The sequence below is a fragment of the Capsicum annuum genome, chromosome 10 (genome assembly GCF_002878395.1).
Source record: "Capsicum annuum cultivar UCD-10X-F1 chromosome 10, UCD10Xv1.1, whole genome shotgun sequence".
NCBI lineage: Eukaryota > Viridiplantae > Streptophyta > Magnoliopsida > Solanales > Solanaceae > Capsicum > Capsicum annuum.
Genome location: NC_061120.1, coordinates 206,513,362 through 206,525,219, shown reverse-complemented (window position 1 = coordinate 206,525,219; position 11,858 = coordinate 206,513,362). Strand labels below are relative to the sequence as shown.

General features: G+C 36.7%; 1 protein-coding gene across 2 annotated transcripts in view; it reads left to right on the top strand.

Annotated features, from left to right (window-relative positions):
* Positions 1 to 11,788, top strand: part of LOC107843612 — a 17,758-nt gene extending 5,970 nt beyond the window's left edge. Inside the window, exons 2-21 of one of the 2 annotated variants that reach the window (XM_016687935.2) lie at positions 1,485 to 1,556; positions 1,685 to 1,889; positions 1,974 to 2,082; positions 3,970 to 4,062; positions 4,180 to 4,257; positions 4,371 to 4,463; positions 4,550 to 4,639; positions 4,737 to 4,818; positions 4,935 to 4,994; positions 5,067 to 5,119; positions 5,242 to 5,408; positions 8,735 to 8,948; positions 9,041 to 9,098; positions 9,181 to 9,237; positions 9,418 to 9,663; positions 10,253 to 10,317; positions 10,422 to 10,478; positions 10,570 to 10,663; positions 11,241 to 11,381; positions 11,464 to 11,788. In XM_016687935.2, the coding sequence (XP_016543421.1) occupies positions 1,485 to 1,556; positions 1,685 to 1,889; positions 1,974 to 2,082; positions 3,970 to 4,062; positions 4,180 to 4,257; positions 4,371 to 4,463; positions 4,550 to 4,639; positions 4,737 to 4,818; positions 4,935 to 4,994; positions 5,067 to 5,119; positions 5,242 to 5,408; positions 8,735 to 8,948; positions 9,041 to 9,098; positions 9,181 to 9,237; positions 9,418 to 9,663; positions 10,253 to 10,317; positions 10,422 to 10,478; positions 10,570 to 10,663; positions 11,241 to 11,381; positions 11,464 to 11,598 (2,169 nt within the window). In that variant the 3' untranslated portion in view covers positions 11,599 to 11,788. Of the gene's footprint in view, positions 1 to 1,484; positions 1,557 to 1,684; positions 1,939 to 1,973; positions 2,083 to 3,969; positions 4,063 to 4,179; positions 4,258 to 4,370; positions 4,464 to 4,549; positions 4,640 to 4,736; positions 4,819 to 4,934; positions 4,995 to 5,066; positions 5,120 to 5,241; positions 5,409 to 8,734; positions 8,949 to 9,040; positions 9,099 to 9,180; positions 9,238 to 9,417; positions 9,664 to 10,252; positions 10,318 to 10,421; positions 10,479 to 10,569; positions 10,664 to 11,240; positions 11,382 to 11,463 lie in introns of both variants that reach the window. The other variant, XM_047397247.1, reaches the window with a different exon arrangement.
* The last annotated feature ends 70 nt before the right edge of the window (positions 11,789 to 11,858 follow it).

The following is an 11,858-nucleotide window of genomic DNA, read 5'->3' as shown; positions in this document are numbered from 1 at the left end:
GAGTTGGGGTTGTCAAAATAGGTAATAAGGGTGGGGTAAGAAAACAATTTTGATTTTTTTTTAAAAAAATTAATTTTTTTGGGGCTTGGGGGGCTAGTAGGGGGTGAGGGTAGGGGGAAAGAGTGGGGTAAGAAAAAAAATTAAAATATTCTTTTTGAACGGGACGTATTAGGGGTAGGGGAGTGGGGGTAGGGTAAGGAAAAAATTAAAATTTTTCAAAAAATCTACTTTTTTGAAAGAGGGGGGGGGGGGGGGGGTGTTAAAGGGAGGAAAGAAAAAAAGTTAGGATTTTTAAAAAAAGTTTAAAGTATTTTTTTAATAGGGGTGGGGGATTGAGGGTCGGAGTAGGGATGGATGATTTTGAGAGTTGTATGAATATTTCAACTTAATAGTGAGGTTGAAAGAGAGTTTTGAAAAATGTTTTCCTTACTTTTTGAAGGGAAGTCATTTTCCTTAGAATTGAGGAAAATAAGTTGATTTGGAAAATATTTTCCAAAACCTTTAAGCCAACCAAACATGAGAAAGTTGGAAAATGTTTTCCTTCATACCAAACACACCCTTTGTCTTGAATTCTTAAGGTGACACTTAATTTGGGATGGAGGAAGTAACAATTAAAACAAACATTGTATTTGACTAATAGCACGATACAATGCAATCGATAACAACCATCCAAACAAGCTATACAATGTGGTCTACGTTCTGTTTCCGTTTGTATTAGGTGCTTTTATTTTGATTTGAATTCGCTGCGGCTCATCCTTTGGGTGTCCTAGTCATATTTGCTTGTCGAATTTTGGCTGATCCTTTATTTTCACTTTACCCATGACAAGATATTGCAGAAAAGCATTAGAGTCAGTTGTAGCTTCTCTGTTTATATATTGAGTTGCCCCTCAATTATACTAGTTAAAAAAAGGAGTTACCTCAATTATTGAAAATAATCCCTTCAGTTCAAAATGTTGAAGCAGCATAAAAGGGCTTACTAATCTCAATAAGTAGCTGTCTAGAAGAAAAAAAAAAAAGAAAAATTGCTTTATCATTATGGTCTTATGGACAGCGATCACTTAAATATCGTGTAATACCACAAAAGCTTAAGGGGTCAATAGTTAAGTGCTACTACAATTATTAGAGATGCTAAATTCACTAGAAATACGGTCGGATAAAATTCTTTTTTGGTTGGATATGGCTTCAATTGTCGCACAGGTGCCACACAAGGGGAGAGTGAGTGTATGTATAAATTTCTAAATGGGCATCGTTCATGCTATTTTTTTTATCTGCAGCACTCCCTCTAGATTTATAAAACCATTTATTTTCTAAATGCATCATTATTTTTTTATCATGTAACTTGCTATTGATCCGCTTCCATTTTCTTTTCCTTAAATATGGTCACCACTTATATTCACTTCTTGATATGGGACTTTTTAAATGCTTTGATGGATTCAGTAGTTATGTCTTTCATCCTAAGGTGGTTAATATTGTCTTATTTTTAGGGAATTCCACTCCGAGGAATAATTAAAGATACCGGAATTCTTTGTTCTTGTGAACTGTGCAAGGGAACTACAGTAAGTATTTAGTTTTTCTATTTCTCTTACTTCCTTTTTATCACACTATACTAATTTAGTCGTCTTAATAAACAGTTATCTTAACTGACTTTACTATTTCATATTCTATATCATTTTCGCAATGTTAGGTTATCCCTCCTAGCAAGTTTGAGATCCATGCGTGTAATTCTTACAGACGTGCATCAGAGTATATTTGCCTAGAAAATGGCAAGAGCCTCCTCGATGTGGTCAAAGAGTGTAGCAAAGGTTCCTTGAAAACATTAGAAGAAACAATTCAGAGTGTTATTGGTCCAGTTCCTATGAAGAAAAGTCTCATTTGTCGGGATTGCAAGGGTGAGCTTGCTTATGCGAACTCGACACAAAGACATGTTTTCTTACAAGGGTAATTAAAAGATATGTGCTTACTGTTGTTGCTAGGGTCTTTTGTTGCAACACTAGCTGGTAAAGATGAACAACTTTGTGATCCATGCATAATTTCTTTAAGATCAGGAGCCACTCCAACACAGTTGATAAACACTGAAAATGGGTATGTTTTTTTCAAAGTTGACTCATCATCTTATTGCTTCTGTTTGCTTCAGTTCTCTTGTGTTGTGGTGGAGCCTGATTCTTAAGATCCATTGAGCTACAATTTATATTTCCAGGATTTAAGTAACAGGCGTAAAAATTTGGATCCAGGGACGGTGCAAGAGTTCTAATTTCGGGGTCGGCAGATCCCAAAATCTTGTATTTGTGAAAATCCACTTAATGCATATAGATAATTTATTTAGAATCCAATAAGTTGCGTTTTCTCAAATCCGAAACCCATAAACTCATTTCTGGATATGCCTCTGTAATGGGATGGGATGACATGATGTATAAGATCTATTACATCACTATAGTACTTCTATTGTGCTATAGACTAGCATGGCTCACTCCTTCAGTACTTCCTCCTTCCCATGTTTCTTTGTCAGTAAAACCACATGAAATTTTACGTGGAAAGAAACAAAAGAGCACAATAGAATTCGTTTAGCATGTTTTTTTCTGAAGAACAAAGCGGATCACCGCTTAAACATGGTATAGTTTTTTTTCTTTTAAATATAAATGTTACACTTTGAGAGAAACAATATTAGTTGGTCAAAGTAATCAGAAATGTTGGCAAACAGTTACATAAGACAAGTATTAGCAATCAGTTGTATTTTTTGAAAGTAATTGATATCCAAAAATTGTGTTGAACCAAGGCTTCACTTGTACATTGTGTCAAATAGATTATTCCTTAATTATTACAAAAACCAAGACATCTCTTAAGTATGTAATTATATGTAGTAGTAAAATAATGTAGTTTGTCAAGAAATTCTATAGTTTGTAGTTTCTGATGAAGGACCCTCCAAAGCCAGGATGTCAAGAAAATGGATATTGAGCTCAACCCACTGCCTAATAAGTGGAGGATTGCCAAGACCAATGTGAGATGCTTAACACCTCTCCTAAGGAGAGAACACCTAATTCCCTTAAATCAATTCGAATGCTTAACGCCCATAGATGTACATTATTCGATATCTGATGTGGATAATATAGCATGGGGACCTGATATTGGAAGACAAGATTAAGGATTGGTGTTGTTCTAATACCATACTAAAAAAACTTACTTGGTATTGGAACACGTAGGATCTTGAGTTCAAGTTTCACTTCCACCCATTATAAAAAAGAATATTGCATGCTGCTTGACCCATGAAAAAGCATTAGCTCCTCTCGTGAAGGAGCGTGTTGAAGATATAATTTTAAACAAATAAAAGTATGATCTCTACTTAAGCTTTGGATTAGATGGTCAAGCACCTCAACACATGAAATTAGTATTATTGAAATATATGAGAAGTTTCGGTGGAATAAAGAGACATTAGAGGTAGCATGTCAACCAGTGGAACAGCTGATGTGCACCACAAGTTGGCCCAGGTATCCCAAAAAAGGAAGAAGATAAAAAGTAACGCATTGCTTTTCTAGAGTGTCAGAGAGAACCATAATACTATACATCATTCTCAGATATATTGGTTACAGCTGGACCAGAATGTGTTATTTTGATGAATGAAAGTGAATTGCTTTGTGATATTAGCTCGCCAATTTATCAGATAAATTATAGAAATAAACATAGGTGTTAATTGGTTGAAGACACAATACTTATCATCGATGTAGACTTTCTTTGATGACTAAGCAGAGCATCTGATTAGCTTCCAACCCTGTTCTTTTGTTGTTGAGTTCTTTCTATGAGTTGGCTGTTGGTTCCTCTATCTATTTAATTAGTAGTGCATGTGTTTTTTCAAAGAGATGGTAACCTGTAAATTTGTCGTTATTCAGTTTTCATACTTGAAAATGTTATTAGTCTTTCTTTTTTGTGATAATAATCATTCTTAATCTTATCTTTTTTTTTCCTTTCCAAAATTAGGGTGTTTGAGCCTGTTCTGAACTTAAAATCCTCGGGAACTTCAACTATGTCATCTGTTTTGCCCAGAGGCATTAGAGGAAGGAAAAAGAAAAAGTTGGTATCAATATATTTAATTGATTCTGCTTGATTTTTGTGCTCTTTGAACTTTTCCTCAATGTGAGAAAAGTGGGTTCATGACATGTACTGATGCTGTTTTATTTGCATATTAAGGGCCGTGATGGTGCATTCAAGTAGTCAGTCTCCTTCAGTGCATACTCTCTCAAGAAATAAGTGGAAGACACCCAATAAGTTTGTTATTTCCCTTATTGTTTTTCTGTTTAATTTTCTTATTTTACAAAGTCAGTGAAAAGGTATTTCTTTAACATCTTCTCTTCTGACCTACTTTTATTTGATCCTTCAAGGTTAATGAATCCAGTTTTTAGTCCAAAGTCGGATGGAGCTGTTACAATGGGCAGTTCATTGACAAACAACATGCAGGGAAATATCTCAGAAAAGTTGGTGAATATTACTGAATTTGTCATTGGAGCTTTTTCTAATAAATTATCTCTAACTCATGTGGTGGCTTTTATGTTCAAGTCAGATTGTCAAAATCAGTTCCAGTTTCAAAGTATTCGAAAGTTTCGCCTGGTGTCTCAGTGCACTCTAGGAACCAATGGAAAATGACAAAAAGGTTGGTGCTTGTCTTCTGTATTTCTTATACTAATTGTTGAGTCTTCTGTTAGCAACGTTACTTATATTGCAAGGTTCTGTGATATTACTTTATTCAGGGATCAAAAAATGCATAAATTGGTTTTTGAGGAAGGTGGACTCCCTGAAGGAACTGAAGTAGCTTATTATTCTCGTGGAAAGGTTGCTGAGCATCTCCTTTACAACTGTTGAATATAGTAGTTGATATATTGTATGCACTGGATTTTTGCTCTGCTTTATTTTGTTGATACTGTTATTTGCTTGTTTGCAATTGGCAGAAATTGCTTGTTGGTTATAAGAAGGGATCTGGTATATTCTGTTCTTGCTGCAATACTGAGGTACAATTCCTTGCTTAGGGTCTCCCCAATTGTCCTGCGAGATATTCTGATGGCTTTTCATTTTATGGTTAGGTTAGTCCGTCTCAGTTTGAAGCTCATGCAGGATGGGCATCTCGCAAGAAACCGTTAGTCTTTATCGTTCTTTTTACCTATCGTTCAAAGAATATATTAGTGACTGTAAGCGAATCTAATTCTGCTGACGCGGTTCTAACGTGGGTGTACTCGACTTTGTCAATGTATGCTGCAGTTATGGGTACATTTACACGTCTAACGGAGTTTCGCTACATGAGTTTGCTATATCTCTATTAAAAGGCCGTAAGTCTTCACTTAAAGACAGTGATGACTTGTGCATCATATGCGCAGATGGCGGTAAACTAGTGCTTTGTGATGGATGTCCCAGAGCTTTCCATAAAGGTAAAAGTTGGATTTTATTTCACTGACAGTTTCAGTATTTTACAAGATACTTTCTTCTTTTATGTGGGAATACACTGGGTATGTTGTTGTTGTTGACTTTCTTCTTCTTTTCTTTTTCTCCGGTGAATGATGATTGAGTTCACCATGTTCTTTTTGATCATCAATGCATCGTGTTGCTTTCCTTTCTTCCCTTTATTGGTTTTCTGAGGTGAGGGCGGTTTTGTTGAAAGGATGTACGATAGGACTAAGTGAATACGAACCCAGTTTTCTGTAACTGATTTTTCAGGAGGGGGCCACTGGGTGAGTTCAGGAAATAGCTCGTAATTGTGAATGAATTTTCAGATTATTTGACTATTAATAATTGAAGTCAAATTCTATTTTCAATCTGTTATATACATTCATATATAACTGTTAATGATGTGAAGCCTGTGGGCCAGCACATCTTAAGTGAGAAATTTCAAAAGTTGGGAACCCCATCTTTGTTGAAGCTTCCGTTGATAAGAACCAAAGACGGTTTTCTGCTTGTGGCTAGTTTTCTGCTTGTGGCTAATTTTATTCTGATGCTCATTTATTCGTATGTAGTTACCCAAGTAGCACCAGATTTGCTACACCGACTTACATTTATGAAAAATAGCATCTTCACTTTGAAATTTCTGCTTGGTATAGCTATTCCTCAGCTGGCCATTATACTTGTTTATGATTGAGGTTGCACCCATGTAGGTTTCTGGAAACTATTTGTAGCTTTGTTGATGAAGTTTTAGAGAAGACAGATGCATAAAAACTTGAAAATTGATGCAGAGACGGTTCATTAATTAGTAAAAACTCTGACATCTCGAGTGGTCTATGTGATTTCGGTTGCACCCATGTAGTTTTCTGGAAACTATTTATAGCTTTGTCGAATAAGTTTTAGAGAATACAGATGCATAAAAGCTTGGACATAGTATGGTATGGTATTATTTTAGTTGTACCTGTGAAAATTTAAATGAGAACTACTATAGTTTCCGAACCTGTCAAATAGGAAAATCTCGAAACATGCTGAAGCCCGAAGCAGCACCTAGTTGGTTAACTTGAACTTGATAAAATCTTCGACCTCCTCCTCCTTTGGTTATTCCAGTTTTCCCAAGCTATGTCCAACTATTTAAGTTATTATTGCTCCATACGTCTTTTGAGTATGGAGTTTAATAAATTTTGTGTTAGTACATTTTTTTTTTTTTTTAAAAAAATTTAAGAAATTTAAGAAGACTTGACCCTTTTCTTTTGTTTGGGGGGGCATAAGTAAGAAGGCAACCAAATATATTCCAAGTTTAACCTTCCCTAATTCATTTCAAAGATATATGCTTAAGTACCAAAAGTGTTCTTTTAAATGAGTGGTGATAAGAGTTCCACTCATTAACCGTGTGCTGGATAGCATCCCTACATACTGCATGCCACTCTTCGCAATTCTAGTCAAAGTACAACTGAGACTAGATCAAGATAGAAGAACATTTCTTTGGGTTCGGAAGGCAACAACTGAACCATAAATTCCACCTTATCAAGTATCCAAGAGTCATTCTACCAAAGAAGCATGGGAGCCTGGGTGTCAAAGATTTGTCAATACACAACTAAAGCATGCTCATGAAATGGCACTGGAGATCCAATATGGAGGTAAATGGGTTATGGAGAACGGTGATCAGAGCAAATTATGGGAAACAGAATCACTGGTGCACAAGACTTAGCAGATCCCCGGATGTCACATGCTTATGGAGGCACATCTCAAGGCTTTGGGGGGACTTCCAGATCAACACTAAGGTCAAGCTGGGAAATGGCTCTCATCTTTGATTCTGGAAGGATTTATGGTTGGGGGCCAAGGGCTCTAAGAGATGAATTCCCAACTTTACCGTTTGGCAAGCAATGAACTCTTATGTAGTGCGAAATTGGCAGCACAATTCATGGGACTTGCAACTCAGAAAAAATATCCAAGACTAGATGAATGAGCTACTTGCCGTTAAGCAGGGATTAATGTCAATCCTCAGACCGAGGACAGGTTGCAGTAGGGTGATTCTATTGACGGGGCTTTCACAGTGAAAGAGGGATATTGCACCCTTTGTGTTGATTGACGACTGCCCGTGGATGACAAAATTGCCCCCCAAAGTGAGTAGTTTTTGTTGGATTGCTTGATATGGAGCATGCCCTGCTCAAGATAATCTTAGTAAGAGGAAAATGCCAACTGTCACCAGAAGTTACATGTCTTTAAATGATTCTGCATGTGTATAGCATCTCCTCTTACATTGCACGGTTGCAGCAGATTTTTTGAGTATGTATTTTGCTATTTCTTGACTCACCTGGGTCTTGCCCAGCACTATCAAGGATGCATATGGCAGTTGGTTCCAATGTAGAGTTGGAAAATCCGTCAAAAGGATATTGTCAATGGTTCCTGCCACAATTTTTTGGTGTTTTTTTGAAATGAAAGGATCAGTAGGTGTTTTGATGGGATCTCAGTTCCTGTTCATATCCTAAAAAGCCAAATGCTTAATGAACTCATTTAGTTGCCTAAATCAGGCTCCTGTAGATAGTTGCCAACAATTTTTGGATGGAGTTAGCTCTTTAGTTAGGCTGGATAGAGTAACAAAGCAACCCCTTTTATTCCTTGTAACTTTTCTCAGCATCTTCCTGATTCCTTTTAGTGAAATTCTCCTTCATTAAAAAAGGAGTTCCACGTGTCTTTCATTTTTGAGTGAGTGGTGGTGAGAGGGCCCCAACAAGTCTTGTCATTGAAGGTAAAATGAGGATGCGAAGATTAAGTAGTTTCCAAAAAGAGACGGTCTCAATTCTTTTTAGGGACACACTAAAAAGGGAAGTGTATCATATAAATGGGACAGATGCAGCCGAAGGAATACGACAAATAATGCAGAGGTTGACTATGCCTCCTCAGGTTTGGTGTCCAGGCCACACAAGAAATTGGAGCCGTGTGCAACCCTTTTTCTTTCCTCCTCCCTTAACTTGTCAGTGTCTTTAAATCGTAGCTCTTTTAGAGCATATAGTGGACTTAGCTTTGCTGTTTATGCAATAAGAGTTTAACCTTCTATTAAAGCTATGCACCACTATTAAATGGGTCTGAAGGATCCCTAGCTTCTGTTAAGCTGATTTATATAATCAATCAACTTTGGTGCGAATTATATATAGCCATGTCTTGAGCTTCATTGTATTTTGTAATGGTAAATTTTAAATTTTGGCTTTGTTCTACTTGCTATCACATTATTGATGTTGGCATGTTGCTTGCTGGTGCTGGTTATGATATCATGTTTCGTCTGTAAGCATTTGATGTGTAATTCCAATGGTCTATGCAGAGTGTGCATCATTATCAACTATCCCTCGCGGTAAATGGTACTGCAAGTATTGTGAAAGTATGTTACAGAGGGAGAAGTTCGCGGAACACAATGCGAATGCCTTAGCAGCTGGCAGGGTCTCCGGTGTTGATTCTATAGAGCAAATAACAAACCGCTGCATTCGTTCTGTCAAGAATGCTGAAGAGGCAGAATTTATTGCATGTGTTTTATGCAGGTAGTATTTTTTGTTTGGCATAGAGTATATTGTGGCTGACCACCTTAGCTTTGTTAGTTTAATCCAGTTTGTCATTTTGTTTATGTTTACAGAGCTTATGACTTTAGCAAGTCTGGTTTTGGTCCACGGACTGTCATCCTTTGTGATCAGGTTTTTCCTCTGCATTTCTTTATATGTCTTATTCAACTAAGTATATGAACTGAAATACTTTATCCACCATTTGTTTTTTCAGTGTGAGAAAGAGTATCATGTTGGCTGCTTGAAGAAAAGCAAGATATCAGATTTAAAGGTGCATGCATTTGCATTTTAAGATGACTTCATGAATAGTTTCTTTTTTTTTTTTAGTTCTATATACTTGCATTCGTTTTGCTTTATTATTTTCATATTTTTTCATTATTATTTTTGGTTTGGTTGGGGGAAGGGGGATCGAGACTTTTGGCATTAAAAGTTAATGCTTATTGCATCACAGGAATTGCCTAAAGGGAAGTGGTTCTGTAGTACGAATTGCAAGAGGATCTATTCTGCACTGCAAAATTTGCTAAACTCAGGAGAAGAAAGGTTGCCTGATTCTTGTTTGGATGCAACAAGGGTGAAGGAAAAGGAAAAGAGTTTGGTTGCTGGTGGTGAATTTGATGTTAGATGGAGACTTCTGAGTGGCAGAGTTTCCTCTCGTGAAACCCGAAGGCTACTGGCAGAAGCTGTTTCTATCTTCCATGTATGCACTATCCCTGATCATTTATTTCAATGCTTGGTCAATTGACATTGGATATGGGTACTTTAGAACAACAAAAGCTTGCTCTCCACCTTGCATTGTGGGGTTGGATATTTCATGCTGTTTTTTTGTGTTAGTTTCTTGTTATTCTGTGACTCTTTTGTGAATGGTTTGAGCATATTCAGAATTGTTGCTGTTGTTCATCCTGAACTGCTAATCCGGGAAAACATGTCATGATGTTATATCTGTATATCATTTAAATTTGCTGTTCTGGTACTTTCTATTTCGTTGAAGCCAGCTTTTTGTTTGTGGAGTCTCAGATAATTTACTATTTAATGGATGTCATTTTTTTGTTTTCATTTTACCCTTACTAATAAGTGTTAGTGGGTGCGTGTCAGATTCTCCGAAAGTAGTATTTTTGGAGAATCCGACACGGTGCAGCGTCGAAAGTGACGAGTCAGCCAACTTAGGTTCATACAGTTATTGTCTCAATTTCCTATGGAAGTGACTTTCAAGAATTTCTAGATTAGATCTTTCATGTCCGCTTTAAGGAAAAACGTTAGCATCAATGTTTTCATTGTTGGCTTTTCAGGATGGCTTCGATCCTATTGTTGATTCAGTAACTGGACGAGACTTCATTCCGTCTATGGTCTATGGGTAGGCTTTATTCTCCTTGTTATGCAGTGTTGGCTTTTCCATTTAGTTTCATGATTGATCTAATCATGGAGGCGCTTTTCCTTACCTTCTCTTATGTCTTGCAGAAGGAATATTAGGGGTCAAGATTTTGGAGGCATGTATTGCACTATATTGACTGTAAAGTAAGTACTGCAGTATGGTATCTTAAAGCTTTTGATAGGTTAACCTATTATGAATAAATAACTTACGAAGTTCTTTGGCTGATCAATGCAGCTCAACAGTAGTATCAGCAGGGATCCTCCGAATTTTTGGACAGGATATGGCCGAACTCCCTCTTGTGGCAACCCGTGTTGGTAGCAAAGGCAAGGTATAGCAACAAAGCTGCTCTCAGGAAATTCCTCCTGTTATATGGCCTTTTTTTAAAATGTTATTTTATGTTTTGTTGCTTTGCAAATTTCTTGCAATACTTCATTGGGTTAGCTAGAATGACATCAACAATGGGTCAAATTCCGGAGGTATTACTTGGCCATTTATAACAAATGATATATCTTGAAGAACTTGAATAAATGGTGGATGTAGCAGGAACAAATCGACCTCAACATTTGTTTTGCCTGTTCTTTTAGTGTTTTACTTTTCTCTTTTTGAACAGACGTTCCTCTTTTTTTTTTTTTCATAACTTTACAGTTATCTGTAGAATAAGAAATGAGGTTTTGACAAAGGAGTTAACGATTTTGTGGAATCTGGTACTGTAATGCCTGCTAAGATTCATTTAAACTGAACCTGGTTAACACATAATTTCCTCTATGCATCTGTAAAGGTGAAAGTTAGTTGGCATCTTTGTGCTCTCTGATGATTCTGTGATACAAAAATCATTGTAATACATGTTTGGGAAGCTTTCTTACTAAAAGTTTTATCTTACAAAAAGATCATTTCAATGTTCACAGGGATACTTTCAGGTGCTGTTCTCCTGCATAGAAAAATTGCTTGCGTTTTTAGGCGTGAGACGCTTTGTACTCCCAGCTGCTGTTGAAGCTATGTCGATTTGGACTAAGAAATTTGGATTCGTGGAGTTATCACCAGATCAGGTTTGTTTTCGCATGTTCCCATGCTGGTGCTGCTGTATCATACATAGCCCTTTCATTGCTAAGCTCCTTGTATTCTTTGCAGATTGCCAACTACAGAAAAACCTGTTGGCAAATGATTAGCTTTAAAGGAACGTCTATGCTGGAAAAGATGGTTCCTAAATGTCGAATAATTCAGCGGGGTGAAGCTGAAGCTGAAGCTGATGTTCCAGATGAGTAGTTTGACACCGATGATAGAACTTTGATCCCATTTGTAGATCCCATTTTTTTTTTTCAAATTACATGTATATTATCATCTTATTTATCAAAGAGGTAAGTAGTAACTATAACAAATGAGCTGTGTTAAAAGGTTTCTGAGACTCATGCATATCTTGAGTTTAATGTGATGCTCTTTTCTCTCCGCGCCCTTACTCTGAGGTTCATCATCTATTTTTCTCCGAAGCTTCATATTTAGAATGATTTACCAGAGTTCAAATCAAT